Source organism: Anser brachyrhynchus (assembly GCF_964034855.1).
Source record: "Anser brachyrhynchus genome assembly, chromosome: 4".
Classification (NCBI taxonomy): domain Eukaryota; kingdom Metazoa; phylum Chordata; class Aves; order Anseriformes; family Anatidae; genus Anser; species Anser brachyrhynchus.
The window spans coordinates 47562959-47582784 of record NC_137698.1 but is presented as its reverse complement, the minus strand read 5'-3'; the positions used below and the strand labels follow the sequence as shown (position 1 = coordinate 47582784).

Below are 19826 nucleotides of genomic sequence, written 5' to 3'. Positions count from 1 at the left end.
ATCCAAAAAGAATTATTTTTCAGAATTTGCATTACAGTTTGCAACATTCATGCAATTCATTTCACTTTACTTTGACCTCTCTGCCAATTGTGTAAGGACAACATACAAAATGCCCTCGTCAGTAACAGATGATATTGGAAGAATGGGAAATAGGAGGCTGGATCTGCTGAATCTACCGCACACACCGCTGAAAGTGCCTCTTCTCGGTGCATCTGCTCCACTAGTTGTTATCTGAGAACCTCCTCTGAAGTATGTCAGCTCAGGAGATGTATTTTCTAGAACAACAAAAAGGAAAAATAAAGATTAAACTCATTACTAGGGAGTCAGTACAAAACCAAAAGCCACCAGGCACCTGTTCCAGACAGGTGCCACCTACAGAGCTTTTCACACATACACGAGCTCACTCTGCTAGTACCATCACTCTCCAAGAGACAGCACAGCAATGGCAACAGCATTAAAAGAGCCAATGCTCAAGAATTATGTAAAACTCCAAACAATCCCTTTGTTATCATCATCTACTTTTCTTTTAATTTAGAGCTTGACTTTTCACTCCTTTCCCTTCTTTTCCGCAGGCTTGCACACACCACATGCAGTATATTGAAACAACACCAAAAAGCTCAGCAAGGACAGCATCCTCCCTGCTTCTCTTGCTCCCAGGCTTGCAACGTGACTGCCCCGGCCAAACTCGTAGCTCAGCTCTTTCTGCCACACTGGCTGGCCTCAGAGCTATTGCACCCATTCCCTTTGGCTCCCCTCCCCCTGAAAGACTAAATATGTCCTTCCCACACTGTGGCTGAGCTCCACTGGCCCAGAGCCTATGAACACTGAATGGTCTTTCTCATTCAATTAATTCAGCAGAATTTCACTAATTTATCCCCCCACCCCTCTACCTCATCCTGTGGAAGCCTAAGAGGGTGGTTCATTTATTTTTACTGAGATCCACAGAATCAGATCTTCCTTCTCTGAAGCTCACAGCAAAACATTCTCAGAGTCCATACTATATGCTAAAATATACCACAGGGAAAGAAGCAAGATCTTGCAAGGCTCACGGATTTCCAGCGTGTCAGTGGATAACCAAGCAGGAGCACCTCTTCTACTGCTATGGTACTGTTTCTTTACTTTTTAATTAAAACCATAGAATATCTTCTCTAATCCTCTGTTTCCCCCCCTGTGGACTGAAATAGCTAACGTTTTCTTAGAGTACTGTTGCTTATTTTAAGGATAAATCATATCAGACATTTATGCCTGGAGCAGGAAGAAACGTGTTCTGTAGAAGAGAAAGCACTGTATAGTTATTGTGTTGAAAAAGGTGACCTTTATCTTACTGTTGAGACCATTATTTTCCCTGTGATCCTGCAAAACAATAAAGCATTATGTGAGAGCCAACAGCAGTGAAGCAAAATATGTACCTCTTGCAGAAGTGTACAAATGTCCACTTGAAACTGCTGGGCAACCTGGTTTCCCAACATCTGACAATTTCCTGCATTACCAGCTCAAGAACCTCATCTGACAGAAAAGGCCACAAAAAGCAAGGTACACCCTTGTCCTTTCCCACAAGGAAGTGAAGACACATGAGCTGTGGCTGGTCTTGGAGGAACCTTTCACAAAGTTATTTGTAGAACCGGTAGAAGCCTGTAGAACCTACAGGATCTGCAAAGGAAAGGCAGGTTCAGGGACACAGCAATAATCACTAATTCATAAGAAATAGAGAAAAACATTCTCACTATTTAAGAGGTCTCATTTCATCCCATCTCAAAATGAATCAAAATAGCCTGAACTTGACTTAAACTACTTAGGAAAGATAATAGATCTAACAATAACATTAAGCACAGATGAAATATTTTATTTAATAATTGTTTCTAGGTGTCCTCAAGTACTTTCGTTTCATATTTTTGAATTAAACAGCCATCAAGACCAAAGGCTTTTGCAGCTGTAAAACTGGTAACATCAAAAGGATTGAGTCTCATTAGCAGCCATCTCCTGGTGCAGAGTGAAAGTAGAATAATATCACCTTCTGGGATGTGCTTTTATTGCTTTCTCTTCATTTACTCTGATCAGATGTAACTGTGCCTTTGTTCTGTATGCACATACACGTGATTCAGTTTAGGTATGTGTGTGTACACACATACTCCTACAAGAATTTCTGAAACAGACCTACACTTACGAGCTCTGTACCAATTGCACTAGAAGAACATCACATGCACATCTTGGTTATAGCAAGACTTTGTACAGTGAATTCTTAGTTTCCATACTCCACCAAATACTTGTACACAAAACTTGATCCACTCACAACTATTTGTGCTGTGATTATCGCCTAAGAGGTCCACATCTTAGAAGTATTTATCAGTGAGGATAGGCATCAGCATCTGCATTTCCTACTAACAGAGCTGACACACCACCAAGGACAGTGCTTTCACAAGAATTCAAGTAAGACTATTTTATTGCAATCTCAAACTGATTCAATGGGCTGATTTCACAATTCGTTGCGTATCTTCCTGATGATACTTTAGGGTACGTGAGCATAAGCTAAAGCTTCTGTCATTTAATGAATTATGAAAAACATCAACGTCTTATCACACTTCACCTGACTCTCAAAGTTTTAAAGAGCTCATAATCTAAAGTCTCATCCTTATGAGATGAGACTTGGTGTCCCCTGTACACAATGAGAAGCTGAGTTCCAAAGCTGACTTGTCTTCTAATTCTCTTTTCTGAATTCTGGACAACAGCCACGCTCATTAGTGATGGTGGCAGTTTAGGTAACTTCATTTTCTAGAGTTAGGTCTAATGACCAAGGACCATGCAGAATTATCTCCCACTGCCAGAGCTGAAACTAGGTCAGTTCACATGCTTTCTTTTGTCCATCACAAGGCATTTGTCACCTTCAGCCATGACCTCCACCAATTAATCATTTCTGGGTGGCATTTCAAAAGGCTAGAGAACCTGCTACATGTCAGCTGCATGAGACTTGCTATTTCAGTGGCTGAACAAAAATGCTCAACCAAAAACAAAACAAAGAAGTAGCAGTAAAGACTGCACTTGCCATCTCATCTATTCTTGCAGACGATTTTATCTGATTTCCCACTTCAGATGCAGGCTTCCTGCTGTAAGCAATGAGAAACAGTGAACTGTTGTCAGATCCCTGGGTGACTGAGCAGAACTGTTATTCAAAATACATGTGGTACAGCACAGCTGAGGACAGGCAAGACTGGCAGGCAGGTCAAATGTCATTACTTCTAGACCTCTAGACAAAAATCACGTCATTGATCAGTATTTCAAGTGACTGCTGACACAATTGATTAGCAGCAGCCCTTGCACAGTCCTCCTGTCAAGGATAAGCTCACAAGAAGTTTCTTAGATGGCCAAGAGTGCATTGCTCGAGTGTCTGCTAAGATGCCAGCAACTGCAGGACTAGGAGGAGTGAAATAAACCCCTGAGCAATCATCTCTACAACCTAAGTTTGGAAGACATGAGCAGAAGTCTTATGTAAAACTTGAACCACTGAGTTACAACCATCAGGTTTCCAGACCAAAGACCTAACTATAAACACTGATGTCTGTCATTTTTAATACACTTAAGGATACACTGCAATTTAGCTTGCGATCTGTTTTTCTCTCTCCTGTCTGGATGGACATGGCTATTGTTTGCAAGTTCAGCAAACCAAGTAGATTAACATACATTGTTTTAAAAGCTATTGATATGTCAGATAATTTCATTTACCGTATCATACATTTCTGCAGCTCTTGCTGGTCACGGGTCTGACCACAGGCTGCAACTGGTGTTCACTGTGCTTAGGAGGCCATTGGGTACTTTTGGAGATGACCATGTCACATGCAGCCCATACTCGCAGCCAACTGCTCCTCATAAAATAACTCCGCTCATATCCTGACAGAGGCTCTCGTGAGCTGGGACTACTCCCATGTGCAAGTGCTGCAGGAACCTGCCTTGGAATGACTGAATATGGCCCAATGTACCTGAGTCCAACAGGACTGAGTGCACAAAAACTTCCTTAGCTTCACCTGTCTCCTCACAGCAGCTCTGCACTGTTATCTGAAAAAGAGACTTTTTGGGTTGTCTACTCAAAACGACTGTCACTGGTGAAGCAAGGCCTTTTTTTCCCCCATATTAAGCTGAGCAGCACGTATCCTACAGAGACCCCACTGTCATGGATGAAGTGAGTCAGAGCTTTTGCCTCCTCCAAGTTTCAGGTAAATCAATTTCTTTCCAAGACTGAAAAAGGGCAGAGTGAGGGCCTGGTTAGCATTGCTTTCTCAAGACCCCAAACAAAAGTGTTTTCCAATTACTCATTTCTTTGTCCAAAAATTCCAATTTAAGACACTGCATATTATCTTTTGACCAAGCCTTCCTACAGATTTCACTGCAAAGTGTGGTGACTGCGTTGCTCTATGTAGATGGCTGCTGCTTTTAAAATAGCTCCCACCGTAATACTTCCACACTGGCAGTTTTGCTGATCTCAAGCATTACAAAAGCTTGTTTTTAGGCACTGTCCTGTAGTATAAGTTTGAAAATTAAAGTAAGAACAAATTGTCTTCACATTTAGATCTCAGTGTAGAAAAAAGGTACTGTCACAATGCAGATCCTTGCATCATATGACAGTTAGGTAATGCTGAACTTCTTCCATGACCATCAACTTAATTACCATGCATTACTTATGACCCACAAAACCACTCATCTCTGCACCTGCCCAAGCTTCTGTAACAATGACTTGTCTTTTCTAGCACCAGAAGGCTAAAAGAGCAAGTGCAAAAATGCCATTGCCATGACCTTGGCAGCAAGAAGGGCAGCAGGCTTGCAGGAAGAGTTCTTTGTGCTTTTTTCCCCCTAACCGCACTACCCCTCAAACTAAATCCCCTGCTCCAGCAAACTGCCTCAAATCCTTCACATGGATTATTTGTACCAAACCCAACTGTTCTCCTGGGTTCTGGCAAAAGGTCCTTGCATATTTCACAGCCAAGCCCCTGGCGCCTCACCGAAAATGAAGCAATGCCAACGGAAACACTCTGTTCACCCCTGGAGGACCGAAGGGACCACAGCCCATTGTACAAGGATGTTTTTTCCCCTTTATTGAAGCCCAGCTGCCGTGTTATTGACTTTGCAGCTTTTATGACAGCAATCCCAGCTTCCCCCACTGCTCCCCCTTCTTTATGAATGCTGCCAGCACTGAGTTTTTTTATTTTTTTTTTTTACTGTGGCTTTTGAACTTGTTCAGTAGTTCCGTCTGCCCGCCTCAAACAGCTCCCTGTACTGATAGCATAATGGAATTGGCACCAGAAACAAAACAACAAATTAGATATTTCACTCACAGCAGTCAGGTCCAATATGAAGCACCAGAGTTCTGAAGAACCCCAGAACTCCTTGCTCCGAAACCCATGCGAGGAAACACTTCCTGCATGCTATTGCCGCCATATTGAAAAAGGGAAACAACAGGAATTAACAAGGGCAATACTTGCGTAAGCATCACAGCTCAAGAGGCTGTTTAACTCTTCAGATGCTATTTGGTGATTTGTGGCAGGTTATCCCACTGCAGATCATTTTGTAAGTGCTTGCAACTCATTTGGACTATCACGACAGGAAGAGATGCTTAACTAGACTCAGTTCCTATACTCAGTTCAAGTAGGTCAGACTTCTCTGATAATTAAAGATTGATTCTTCCCATGGGTGACTGCAGGCTAGTGACTAAGAGAAAAACAATGCAAAAGATCTGTTTTGCCGCATGAACTCAAGAGTTATTCCAACCATTTTTTTGTTATTTGGATAAAGGTGGTGGAGCCAACTTACCCAGTTAGAGCCAGATTTGAAAAACCTAATCATAAATCAAATCCATTTATAGTTCTCAAAGTACTTTACCAGAATAAATGCATCTAATGTGATTTTAAAGCTGAGAAACTCAGTGATGGGAAGACGTGCCCAGAGCTGCTTTGCTAGCCAAGAACAAGGAGACAGATGAAGACTACCTGACTTGTAAAACTGCAGTTCAACTACTACTTCCCTCGGTCACTTGCCAGGCCTTCAAGAGCATGGCATACAGTTTTTGGGGCTATATGTTAATAATCAATTTGATTACACCACTTTCTTGTAAGTCACCTGCATGGCTCTCAGTCTAACATAATGTGCCTTTAATCTGAAGTGATTGCCTATATGCAATAATTAGGAATTCTGCATATCCTCTTTGATGGCTTTTGTTATATTCTGTCTCTATGAGAGAATCTCAGCTAACCCTGGATGCCAAAGAGATAATTGATGTTGTATGTTGAGCCACATTTGGAGACTGAATTAGTTCATTGAGAGAAAAATTGTTTGCATACTAGATGTGCCCCACTAATTAAGTATTTTGCTCTTCATTAACTAAAAGATATTGACATTAAATAATTCAGGAATGCTGGAAAACACAGTAAGCTTCCAATCTGTATATTCCCAACAGATCTAGGCATGGCAGGAACCAGGATGCTTGTTAGTTGGTTCACACTCTGGCTCCAATAAGCACAAGCTCCTCTGGAATTCCGCCCCCCTTTTTGGGTTTTGGTGTCTATTCCCCCCACTCCCCAATCAAGAACAACTGCCTGGATGAACATTTGGAAACCATACACTGAGCCTCATGCATTTGCATACGGTTGACCTAACTGAAAGAACCACTGCCAATTTCTTCATATGCCAAGGAGCTTGACCAGTAACAGAGACTACAGTGCATCAGTTAACAGAGGAATAGGTGTTTCGTTTAGATTAATAAAGGTGGGGGAGGAACGAAAATTTGTGATGTAGAAATTGAAAATATTTTCAAGGGCAGGAGGGGGAAGACAGAGGAGACTTTCTAAGGAAAAGAACAACCATTAACATGTGGACGGAAACAGAAGCAAAGGAAAAATGTTACGGAAGGAAGTTACGACCAGGGGTAAAAGTAGAGAAGGAAATGAAAAACAGAAAGAAAGCAAAAGAGCAATAAAGGATAAGCATTCCTTTTTTTTCCCCCATTTTTCCTGGTGATACAGCTACAGCTATAGGAACTTCCAGTGCATGTGTTCTGCATAGGTGAGAGAATATACTAGCGATACCTGCAAGGTAAAAATAAGTTGCCACTCACTTAAGTAAAAATAAGTTCTCACTCACTTAAGAAGGTTGGCACAGGCAGAACTCCAATTGCATCCCATATTCTTTCAGCTGCTCGTCTCACACTGGTATGTAGCAGAGCTGGGTTTGGTGCTCCCCAAGCAGGACTCAAGCAGTGCACTGAGCATTCTACGCAGAGCTTCTGGCTTTGAAACCTGCTGGAACAGAGCTTCACCACCCAATTCTTCCCACTACTGCAGCACAGTACAGCAGCCCTTGGCTGTAGGGATGCCAATCAGGCAGCATCCCAAAATTGCATGAGGAGGGACATGTTTTCCAAGAAGTACTGTCTCAGAAGAGTGGATAAAGCTTTACAGGACAGAACTTATAACTCTGCCTTTCAGTGAGCCCACTAGAGTTTGTGGGTACAGCATGCAACCTAAGCTCGGTAAAAGAACCAGGATCAAAGCACCCCCTGAATAAGCTGGTCTAACACCTGAATTCACATACAAGTGGTCACAGCATCCAAATGTTACAGGGCTTTGGACTGATCTGTACCATACAGCAGCCACCACGTTGCTTCCATCCATTATTTCTAAACCATGATATCCACAACCTAACTTGGTTTCTTTTGATGTTACTTGCAGAAAGGAAACCTTCAAACCCTTCCATTGTACCACTAACTATTGGCCTGTTCAGGAGATGAAAACCATGAAGACTCTGATGCTCTTGATTTGCCTGCTAGGATCAGCTTTGGCTATTCCAGTAAGTGCTCACCACACTATTATTGCCACTCACTTGAACTTTCCCTTCCTGTGAATACTCTCTTAATCCACGTAGTTATACAAAATTATTTACATACAGATTTTTAATAATTGCCTCTTCTAGACATATCCCTTAAACCACCAACTTGGAGCCTGGGGACAGAAAGCTGCAGAAAAGGTACTGATGTTCTTAAAAGCATTAAGAGGCAATGTATATTTTTGATACCAACTATGAAAAGCCATTACCACATACATACCCTAACACCCCCGTCCCCAAATTATTACAGAGCATATCATGCCTTGCACATCACATAGCTAGCAATGCAACAGGACAAAATCTAAAGCTCAAAACAGAAGTTTGACTTATATACATGTATTCCCTTATAAACATTGCACTCATTTTCATAGAGGCAATAAGCTCCACCAACAACCCAGCCTGTGATCCTCACTGCTCCATTGAAGGAATAAGATGCAATCCTCAAATTATCATGTCAAGTCATCATATGCAAAGTCTCAAACGTAAGAATTTTAGCCACCATAGCTTTTGTTATTCACTATACAGAGCACTAGAAAGATTCAGCTCGGAAAACCATACTGTGGCTGAGAAGCCAGATAGGCAGCTCTGATGGTAGTGAGAACAATGACTTCAGCAGTGCCAAGCCATGCATGCGGGCTAAGGACAGAGCTCCCAATTTTTCATTCATGGTCAAGCCAAATGAAAATTGCTTTGTAATGCACTGTTCTGGTGAGCATCTGTGGCTCAGACAAAATGGGCATGGGCTCCAATCCAATCAAGTTTTGTAAAAACTAAATTCAGAGGATGCTGTACAGAACTAACATACAAAATCCCTTCTCCCCTACTAACATTCTCCTATAACTATATCCAGCTCCGTGCAGCTTTCTAGATGCATTCTATGTCACTCCAGACAGCGCTCTGTGTTATGAAAACCAAGCAAGTATCTGTTCCTAGTCAAGTTTTCAGCAGAACTGGGACAGCTGGCAGCCTACAGCTATATCCCAGAAGCAGACACCTGCATGAAAAGAAATCACTGTGATACCAGACAGATAAGCCATCAGTTCCACATCAATACACAGCATTTCTCCAAGGCCAGTTGTCCCTAAGATGTGACGACTACAGCTACATTGACCAAAACTTAGATCATCATATTAAGGGACCCCAGTATCTTTACAAACAAAAGAGTCATAAAGGTTTATTTTAAAATAAAAATAATGGCATTAAAAAAAAACAGTTGAAAACCACATCCAGGCACAAACAAATTGAAGCTGCAGCACATAAAAGCTTCCTATTGAGACAGGAGACAAAATATCTTCAAAAAAAAACTGTTTCATCAAACAGGGGCACCCAGAGCAAAGGATTTTAATGAAGGCTTGACCTTATTTTTGTTAACTATACAGAATTCCAAGCCCTTTGCAGAAGATTGGTTTTGGTTCAAGATAAAGGCATAATATGTTTCAGGCCACAGTGCCCCAAAACATAGGAAAAACAAACTACTCATGAAGTTGAGTTTGGTTTGATTTCATCTTGTGATGCTTTGTAATACATAATGACCTTTTATAACATCTTCAAGAAAAATGCATTTCATCTGGACAAAGTTCCCACTGACCTTATTAGATTTCAGTCAATATGCGTTCTTTTCCTGAAACAGTTAAGAGTTGGAAAACATAAGGTGAATATTTTGCCTAGTACTTCTCCTGCATCACTAAGTACACTAGACAAAAGAAACAATTTTTAGATACCATCTTGACATTAGGAAACAGGATATAGCTTATCTGCCATGAGCCAAATAAATACATCTAATCCTACAGTATTTGTTTTAAATTATTTGTCTAAGTATTTGTTAGTGGAGTGTTTCTTTCCAAGCATTCAAGATTCTTCCCACACTAAAGGAAATGCTTTTCCATCAACTTGGACACTTAGAATTAACTTCTGTTTTCATAAATGACTCCCGAAAGCTTTGAGGAAAACCAGTTTCAGTGCTGTACTTTAGTAAAAGCAACACCGAACACCCATATGTGCTCAGAAATACATCAGAAGTTCCTGTTCTCCACCTGCAGTAGCTGTGATGCTGTTTAACAGCAGAAAGGGAATCCCTGCAGCAATAGGGAGCAGTCATTTTAGAACTTGCTTTCTCCTTGAGGATTTGTACCTTGCCCTCAAGTTACCGGTTTTGCTGTTGACGTCACTGCACACAATAAAAGCCTCTCAGCTCCCCTCAAAGCTTAGGTGGAGTTGCATGGACTACTTAAACTCTAGCCATGCAGAAAGAGGGGACTGAAGCCAACTCACTGAGAAGCAGAAAGGATATCAGATGTCAATTTCATCATTTGACCTAACTTGTTAAAAAGTCACTTACAAAGAACATAACAGTGTCATGTTTCTCTGATGTATATGCCATTGCACCTACTTCAAAATGAAGCCCTAAGACTTATTAATCTACTTGTTAAACATCTTTTTTCCTTCAGACTAAGCCTATTCATTCTGAAGCCCAAGAGGAAGGGAAGACAAGGCCTGCAAACGAGGGTGACTTGCAGCCCAGCCACAGAAACATAAAAGCAAAGACACCAGTAGCAGATGCTGAGCACAGGGAGAAGCCCTGGACAGCTAGAAGACACGGACAAAGTGGTCACGAGCATCAAATGAAAACCAGTCTGAAGAGCATTAACTTCCTTTCCCTGCAGGGTACACCAGGCTTGACTTCTGATAGCCAGGAGAGTGATTCTGGCAGCAGTGGAAGAGAGCGGTCCAGCTCTGACCACTACCAGCTCAGGAGGCATGAGAAACACAGCAACACAGCCAACCAAGCACTGGATGCTGGAGAAAATCCAGTGGATGCTCTCAATCTCGATCATGAGCATAATGAATGGAAATATAATAAAAATACAGTTGACCTATCTGAAAACAACAATGAAAGCGATGAAGAGGAAAACGTGGAAGAAGAGGACGAGGAATGGGGGGAAGTGACTGATTACAGGGATATGAAGCACAAAGCCCACCGGACAAGTCACGGAAACCAATACAGGAGACAGCAGAAAGAAAACAGCAGGCAGTCTGATGAAACACTGAGAGATTCCAGTCAGCCAATCCAGATAACCAAGAGACACGGTGAGAAATTCAGCACAGAGGAGGAAGAGGAAAGTCATGAAAAGCCCTATAAGGAAGAAAAAATCCCCCTCTCAAAGAAAAGTCATAATGAGGATGAAGATGAAAAATGGCAAAGCCAAGAAAACAAAGATAGTTTTCAAGTAAACCATCAGAGCGATCACGGCATGGTGATGAAAAGACAGGATAAGGAGGGCGGTAGTATTGATAAGGATGATATCGATAGTGGAGATGATGGTGAGGAAGATCTCAGCAATGCCTGGAAAGAAGCAGCCTATGAGGAAGAGGAGAGAATCCAGAGGAATGACCAAGACAGCACCAGCAATGAGCCTGAAGGAGAAGGAACCACTGGGGATGACAGTGCATTTCAGAGAGAGAGATGGGATCACCAAGGTGTCAAAATTAAAGACCTTACTCACTCTGAAGATGCTAACTACCACTATGAGGTGCCTAATTCTGACAGCAAGCAACAACTGCAAACAAGCGGCTCTGTTCAGAGTGTGAATTCAATGGAACCTGTAGATGAGGTAAATTTTCTTTAAAATATAACTGGAAGAGTAGAGAGGGGAAAAAAAATCAGTCCCATATTTAAGCTTCTTGTGATTAAGAGCTCCTTTATGTGCTCCCATATGCCCCTTGCAATTAAGGGGACATTTTGGAGAAAAAATGGGTCTACCAAACTTAATGTTTTGGAGAAGTCTGATCTCCTTTTACACATTGTTAACCTAGTTTGTTACGCGTCACTTCATGTACAACATTGAAATAAATTGTCCAGAAAGGAAGTGAACACAGCTCACGTAATAGCTTCAGTCCCAATGGGCCATGTAATGAAACGTACTTATAAACATGGACACTTCTATAACAACACTTGGAACCAAGTCTCAACCCAAGTACCGAAGTCTGTTCACTCCCCTCTCCCACTTTCATGCATACCTTTCCTACAAAACTGAACATTTTTCAAGGGAAGGGACAGGATTCCCTGCATGACCACCCCAGCGGCTAGCAGACTTTTGCACAAGATGAAGGATATGCACTTTGTCCCTTCAGACAAAAGAGAATATTGCACCCTGACCTCCCACATCAGTGTCAGCCACTAGCTAAGCAGGAGACGTCCATTAAAAATAGAGACTGTTTGCTACATCTGTTAGTTCAACATCTACACTGTTGAAAACCAATGAAAGCTTTCCAGATGGAGTATGGTAGGCACCTCCCCACAGCGCTGTAGGAGGGACAAGACTGAGGACACATCCATCCTTTCTCCTTCTTCACACACAGCATGGCCACTCACAGCGCTGCTGCAGCTCCCAGGCACTACTGAGATGCTGTCTATGCTCACTGACCCATTGGGACCACCGACCCAAGTAAGGACTAAAACGCCAGTTCTGCCAAGCCTCAAGGCAGACCACTGCTCTATGTCAGTCAGTGCGAAACTACAAGGAGCCCAGGTCTTGCTGGACTCCTAGCTTCTCTCCACCCATTACTTTTTCCCCAGAAAAGAGAGCACTAATACTAGGCCTCATATACTACCTCATACTAGGCCTCATACAACTGTCACACATTTTGCACAACAACCCCTTTCTGTAGCAAATATAGCAAATTGAGTCAGGTCTATATTTGTATCTGAAAAAAAATTTCCCAAAGTATTTTTTCCTTCCAAGATTTACCACAGCTTCTGCTTCTCTCTGTGACTGTACAGGTTAAGACCACAGGCAGTTCATACAGTGTGAGAAGTGCAAGCAACAGCACTGGGGAGGCTTTTCCGGGTGAGTAAACCACATGCAAAGCCCACACATCACCATAACTCTCTTTGACTGGGGAATGTGCTGGCCTGCAGTTCTTTTCTGCCTTCAGCAGCAAGCCATTTCACATGACTGACCTGCGCTGGTGCATCATCCTGCACCACAGATATGTTCCAAGAACAATCCCTTTTGCACACCCTTGGATTCACTCATTTGTTTCTCAAAAACATTTAGATAGCGTACATATTTTTGTGTCAGCATTGCAGAATGGGAAACATTTTCCACTGAAACTCCTCAGTTTAACACTTCTAGCCTGAATTAAACTAGGAATGGGTCAAGTGTCTCAGATGCAGCAAGGACGCATGGGATAAGTTTCAAAGAAAGCTGGAAGTGAACGTCAGCCCTTACAGGAGAAAGCTTTTTCTAAGAAACGTTTCCCCATCCAACTCAAGCCTGGGAACACCATGAGTCCCTCAAAATAATGCACTTAAAATTTGGCTGTATTATTCAGTGAAAGATCCAGCTATGTTTTCATAAACTTACAAAAAACACTTGACTCCTTGGTGAGTGTTTGGCTCTATTTTGCTTCAACTGTAAGCAGTACTTGACAGAAATGCTTGGTTTCATCCTGTTCTAACATTGCCTCCCTCTTGATCTTACCACTAGACCCATGCAGGAACTTCCACTGCAAAAGAGGAAAAGTCTGCCAGGCAGACAGACAAGGGAAACCCGGCTGTATTTGCCAAGATCCTGCTGCTTGCCCTTCCACCAAAGATTATGAGCGTGTAAGTATTACATTCAGTGCACAGCATGTGGGAAATCCAGCTACAACACTTACAGGATACCACATTCCCCTGCTATTATTTCAAATAATTCTACCCTAAAAATCATGCTAGTAGGTTTGGGTCATTTCAGTAACTGTCAATGTAAGCACAGAGTACCAGCATTTACAAATACTTGAGAATAGTATTAACATATGTAGCTAGAAAGTACTTACTGTGATTTTCTGCCATTAGTCTTCTCTCAGGGAACATGGCTTTTTCCTGCCATTAAAAGTAGTCATCATCCATTTAAGGTTTCCGAGCATATAGCAAATACTAGTGCAATAGTCCAGCAGCATCTCAATTGCTGTATTATTACCACATGAAAATAAATTCAAGTGTCTTGAAATAGGGTGCTTAAGTACAGTCACCTAATCTCTATGTAGGCATATTATAACCAAAATTTTCAGTACTTCTGATCACATCCAGTCTCTGTGGGGCATTCACAACTGCCACAGCATATTGCAACAACCACTTCATTATTGTAATGCCTCCTTTACTGACCAGGTAATTTTTCAGAACATGGTGGGGGTGTGTTTGTTTTTCACTCCTTTAGGTTTGTGGCACAGATAATAAGACTTATGACGGTACATGCCAACTCTTTGGTACCAAATGTCAACTTGAAGGAACAAAAATGGGACGCCAGCTGCACCTAGACTATATGGGCTCCTGCAAATGTAAGACTTGTTTTGCCATATAGAATTGACTTAGATATAAACAAGCCTTAGCATCACTAGCTAACCGTTAGTGATCTGCTTTCTTCCTGTGCTCTCCCCCTTCTCCATCAATTAACTCATAAGTAAAACTGACTTTCCAATTCTAACCATGTCAAACAACTCACTTTTCCTACAGTTAATGTTATTAAGTGGCTGAATCCCAAATACATCCCTCCTGTGCTTACAATCAGCACAACCCCAGCACTATTGCTGTATTTCTTTACCATCTGAAGATTTTTCATATCTTTACTCTCAAAAAAAAAACCCACCACAGTACATAAATCAACTTAATAGATGAAAATATCAAGGTAAAAAACAAAGTCACCTAAATACAGGAGTCACGATCAAGAGGCTCTAATTGATTTCTAAGCTCTTCTTCAGTTGCCGTTTATCCCAGGAGGAGGAGATTCCTTTTCTCCTAGAAACTCCGCTTTCATACAAGTAAATAGATTGATCATAGCTTCACTGCACAATTCTGCCTTTAAGGTGCACAGGTGTGTAAAGCTTGTGGCTTGTGCAACTGGTAAAAGATGCACACCAATCAATGAATTATACATTTATTATTGAACCCATTAGTTGCATTCCCAGTTTTATGTATTAACTACATCAATTTTAAGATGAACTGGAAGTTTGCTAGTAAGAATCAGGTCTAACTTGGCTCAGAAATGCTTGAATGAGTATTTAACAAGCGATCCATTAACAAAAACTTTGTTGTCTGGCACAGACATACCTCACTGTACTGATTACGAAGTAGATCAGTTCCCCCTCCGTATGAGAGACTGGCTCAAAAACATCCTCATGCAATATTATGAACATGATCAGGATACAACTGGATTCCTAACTGAAAAGCAAAGGAATAAGGTAAGCAATCCATTTTCGAATAGGACCATGCAGTTACATTGTTAGAGTGTGATGAAGCAGCCCGCAAAAGCCATTCGCAGAATCACAGAATGGTTGAGGTTTGAAGGGACATCTTGAGGTCATCTGGTCCAAGTGAGTGACACTCAGTTTTCAAGTGAAAACCAACTTTCTACCACCCAGTAGACCTAAAGCAGAATCACACTACATTGGCTTAAAGCATAGTTAGCATTTACTGCCACTGAGCATTTTTGTTCTTAAATAGGGGGAGACAAAGGATTTACATCAGATAAATTGGCGACAGTAGGCAGTTTCTGAAGATACCGACGTCATAACTGCCTAAGAGCTGATCTGCAGACAAATAGTTAAAGTTGAACAAAACCCTGGGCTGCTCTAACTCTGGAATCAAAGATGCAAACAGCAGGCGACAGCAGGCTTACACAAAATGTTCTTGAGGAGTACCAAAGACTACTCCTATAAACACCAAGAGGGCCTGTGGCTGACCAGGAACATCTCATACTAAATGGTATGAATTACCTGGTATCTGATATAGCTTATTCCATGCCAAAGCGGAGTTGCTTACCCCAGAACAGTGGCTTGTGTCTCATATCCTGAGGCTACTGCCCTGTTTAGCTGGCCCAGATAACTACATTGTAGGGGTTTGATTTCCTCTCCAGTTACTACTGAAGCTCACACAGCCACCACCAATCACTCGGCAAACTTGAGGTAAACTTTCTGTACAGCATACAGCCACAAACACTAAACCCCCTTTCCTCTGTAGTATTTTATCAAGAGCCACTTCTTCAAATCATCTCCTTGCTGGAAAGCTCTCTTCAGGCCAATCTTCCCCCCCTAAACAAAAATGGATTTCTCTGTGGTCTTCAGGTCAAAAAGATCTACCAGAATGAAAAGCGTCTCATGGCTGGTAACCACTCAGCTGAGCTTCTCTTGCATGACTTTGAGAAAAACTATCACATGTACGTTTATCCTGTGCACTGGCAGTTTCATCAGCTTGATCAGCACCCAGCTGACAGGTAAAAATTCTTTGCATATTAAGTTCTGATTTGCAGGTCAAGCTAAGGCTGTTTTACCTTGCTATACCACGTCAAGCATCCTCTGACATACAGGACCAGTCCCTCAGCCGATACAAGCCAGTATCCCCCCCTCAGAACTCAACTGAAACACAGGACATTTCACTGCTGCGCTGGAGCAGTGTCTTGAGCCAGAACCTGCTATCTTCTTGCTTTTCATAATCATGTTACAGCTAACTCTACAGCTTCTTAATTGCTACTCATGGCCTGATCATGGAGGAGAATGCAGTTCATGAGATCCAGCTGCCACAGAACCTAGGACAAACAGGCTAAATACAATGGGCAGATGCCTGTCAGCAATAATTCACTAGTGAGGTACTGTTTATTAAACCAATACTGACAAGCTCTCAGTTTAAGGAGCAGGTACAATAAGACAGCACTAATGTCACAATTCAGAGAAAGCCCCAGCTTACTTCTGAAAATAAGACTCAGATTTCAGGCCCTCCATCAGAACACTCAGTGTTGGATCAGTGTCCAACGATTCAAGGGTGCAGGCCCTTAATACCTCGTGTTGATCACACCTAGCATCTTACAAAACAACTAAGCACCTTTGCAAACTTCTCCTTAAGATCAACAGCAAAATGACACCACTGGTGAACTGTAAACACAGGACAATGATGCTTGCTGTAGGTAAAAGATTTTAGAGAGAGCAGTTAAAGCTTATGTTAGATTATCAGGTATTATACATCACCCTAAGGACACAGGACAGAGTCACTACAGAAGCACCAGAGCTTCTCTGTCAAAGCCACTGCTGCCATCTTCTAGCCACACTGAGCATCTTTGATGATCCTGGTGATTTATCACTGAAATATACCTCTACATATCTGCTCTTTCAGATCACTGACACACTCAGAGCTCGCTCCCTTGAGAGCCTCCCTCGTTCCCATGGAACACTGCATCACCCGTTTCTTCCAGGAGTGTGACCGAGACCAAGACAAACTCATTGCTTTGAAGGAGTGGTGCCACTGTTTTGGGATTAAGGAAGGTAAGCCTCAAAGACCAGGAAGGTGTGCAGGACAAAGTGTTCTCATTAATACTTGGCTAAGTCTCAGGCCATAAAGTACAAGAAAAATTCTAGACAGAAGCTACGACTAGTGTGCACAACAGCAACAGGAATAGTAATGACAAGACAGTGAAAGATGCAAGGTTCTGAAATGGTTGACACAACCAGGAAAAAGTCATGTTTTTCGCTAGGAATAATTTGGGAGGTAGTTTGTAATAAATAGGAAATCGCTCCTCTCTGTGGTGTCTGACCCTGTATGTTCTGTCTCCACCACTCCCGAAGTATTGATTTTTCATCCTTTAGTGCCAAAAGCAAGGCTAAGCAAACTTGTAATGTAAACCAATGGTCAGAGCATACCGACTGAAGATGCACTTGAAGAATCTCAGGCCAAGTAGTGAAATTAACTGAGACATCTGCAGTTAACTATACTCATCTGTACCTGACAATATGCAACACAATCACCATCGTCACACTGCAGCAGTAGGCCGGGCAGTGCATTTAACCTAACCCGTGCCTAATGCGACACATGCTGAGGCTGCCCACCAGACTTGGTGCTTCCTGAGGCTTCAGCAGAGGGATTTTCTCAATCCTACACGTGCTAGGCATATGTTTGGCTCAGGTCGATCCAGAGACACCTGAGATATCTAAAAGGCTAGGCACTACTGTGCTTGTGATGTCTCCAAAATTAGGCAGCAGCTGAACAGAAGCTGCTGTGACTGATGTTACATTAACATGATGACATTCCATCTAGGGCACTCTTTAGAAATCCACATTATAGCCTTGAGTGACAGCTAAGCAATGCAGCCAGTTTTTAAACAAGGGTAGCAGCAGTACAGGTTAAACCTAGAACAGGTGCATGATAGAAGCTGAGCTAGGAACACAGATTGAAAACTTTTTTTCAAAATCCTACTAGCTACTCCCTAAACTCAACCAGAGGCTGATTAGCAGAGGTCAGATATTCACTGAGTTTATACTCTGTACACAATTTTTCCAGCTCTTCTAACTACACTTAATGAGTAACAAACCACGTGTGGAAATAAGCTACGAGTTAAAATATGCATGTACTGCTGCTAATGATTGCTCATCCAGAGAAGGTCTTAGGGTTCATCCTTTAGTAAAGACTGACGGTAAGGGCGTAGGTGATTCTCAACTCACAAGCAGCTTAAGACCTAACACAATGAACAATGAAGCACCTACCAAAAAGGCTCGAAAGGAATGGCTCCTGACTATAACAGCAACCGTATTTTTTAGTGCCAATAATGTTCCCATACCTAAGCCCGATTAAATTTTCCCGTGTCAATTTCTTAATAACAACACTACATAAAAACAATACTTTGGCATCAAGTATTCAAATGTTATTAACATTTTCTTCTATGTTGCAGAAGACATAAATGAAAATCTCCTGTTCTGAGCCTGGATGAGCCTGTTCTGAGCCAGTATCCTAGTGCTGCACTACAACTGGTCAAATATATAAAGCCCATTTATTACTGTAATTAACAGCTTCATAGTTTTCAGAACAAAGTTGTCATAAGGTTCTTGTAGGCTGAGTTATTCTCAAATAACACAAGTGCATAACTGGTATAAATTCACTAACAAAAAAATTTACGAACTCCAAGTGGCTCATTGCTGAACAGAAGTGTTCTCCTCCGCATGTACCTATGACCTCTCTGAAGCAAGTAGAATTAGCCCAAGAGCCGAGTTGTTGACAAAGCTCTTCTTCAGTAGAACTATAGGATGTGGATCTGAAACCTATCTTGACATAGCATTTATTTCTTTTCCTGTTACTGTCAGTTTAACATTCTGCATAGAAGTGTCAAATAAAGATAATGTCTACCTAGATTTTTTTTGTTCTGTGGTTTGTTCATTTTTAAGACTTTTGTCAAAGAAAAGCTCAAGGTAAAGGTTCAGTGGAAAATCCATGTTAAATTTAAGGCTGGAAAAGAAACTCCAGGATAGATCAGAATTATCAGAATTTGGCAGTCCGTAAATTCTAATTCCTAATGCATGAACATTATCGGCTTTTCAGCAATTCCTGTCCCTTGGAAAAAACAGTAACAGTGCAGGAAGTGTGTCACACACTGAATTCCAGCTGAGCAACTGTGTAACAAACAACTGAAAGGACCATAGCAAGCCTGGGTGTGCATACAAAGACAAATTAGTGATAGGTCCACAAGAATGCAGGAGATATCTCAGCTGCAACTTCTCCTCCAGTGGCTTCCTTTCCTCCACAGAAGCATTAACTACTGCCACCATTTTTCCACAGAAAGAACCACCACCTACTCCTTTCACCACCTGCCAACTCTTGTTTGCCTGAAAGCGAGCACAATTTAGGCATGGAAAAGCAAGGACAGAAATATTAGTTTTGAATCCCAGTAGCTTTGTGATGTCATGCCAAACACTTCACAAAGAACAGACACCCCAAGTGTCTGCTCTACACAGGAGACCCAAAATACTCTTCCTACAAAGGCAGACCCCAAACCACCCAACCCCCCCCCCCCCCACCTGAATGATGGTACCCTCCCAACAAAAGCGAATGTCATTGCCCTTACAGTTTCCCCTGTAAGCCCGACCTGTCACCCGCTGCACCTTCTGCGACGTCACCCAGCAGCCTGTACACATAAACCCAGATTAGATGTACAATGACACATGCA

General features: G+C 41.9%; 1 protein-coding gene across 5 annotated transcripts; it reads left to right on the top strand.

Annotated features, from left to right (window-relative positions):
- Window positions 1-290: 290 nt before the first annotated feature.
- On the top strand, window positions 291-19666 carry SPARCL1 (SPARC like 1). Of its 5 annotated transcripts, none has more exons than XM_080591689.1 (11): window positions 291-1104; window positions 7710-7827; window positions 7951-8004; window positions 10311-11474; window positions 12644-12710; window positions 13353-13471; window positions 14064-14184; window positions 14948-15084; window positions 15967-16115; window positions 17009-17157; window positions 18561-19666. In XM_080591689.1, exons 2-11 carry the CDS (start codon window positions 7765-7767, stop codon window positions 18584-18586), a joined length of 2049 nt encoding a protein of 682 aa, XP_080447815.1. In that variant the 5' UTR covers window positions 291-1104; window positions 7710-7764; the 3' UTR covers window positions 18587-19666. The 5 variants fall into 5 exon arrangements, with proteins under 5 accessions (XP_080447815.1, XP_080447814.1, XP_080447812.1 ...); XM_080591688.1 differs by having other exon boundaries at window positions 18558-19666; XM_080591686.1 differs by having other exon boundaries at window positions 17009-19666.
- Window positions 19667-19826: the final 160 nt, after the last annotated feature.

Coding starts and splice junctions, on each gene's coding strand:
- SPARCL1 (XM_080591686.1), top strand. CDS start 7,765: ATGAAAACCATGAAGACTCTGATGCTCTTGATTTGCCTGCTAGGATCA. Junction 7,828..7,950: donor GATCAGCTTTGGCTATTCCA/GTAAGTGCTCAC, acceptor TGCCTCTTCTAG/ACATATCCCTTAAACCACCA. Junction 8,005..10,310: donor GACAGAAAGCTGCAGAAAAG/GTACTGATGTTC, acceptor TTTTTCCTTCAG/ACTAAGCCTATTCATTCTGA.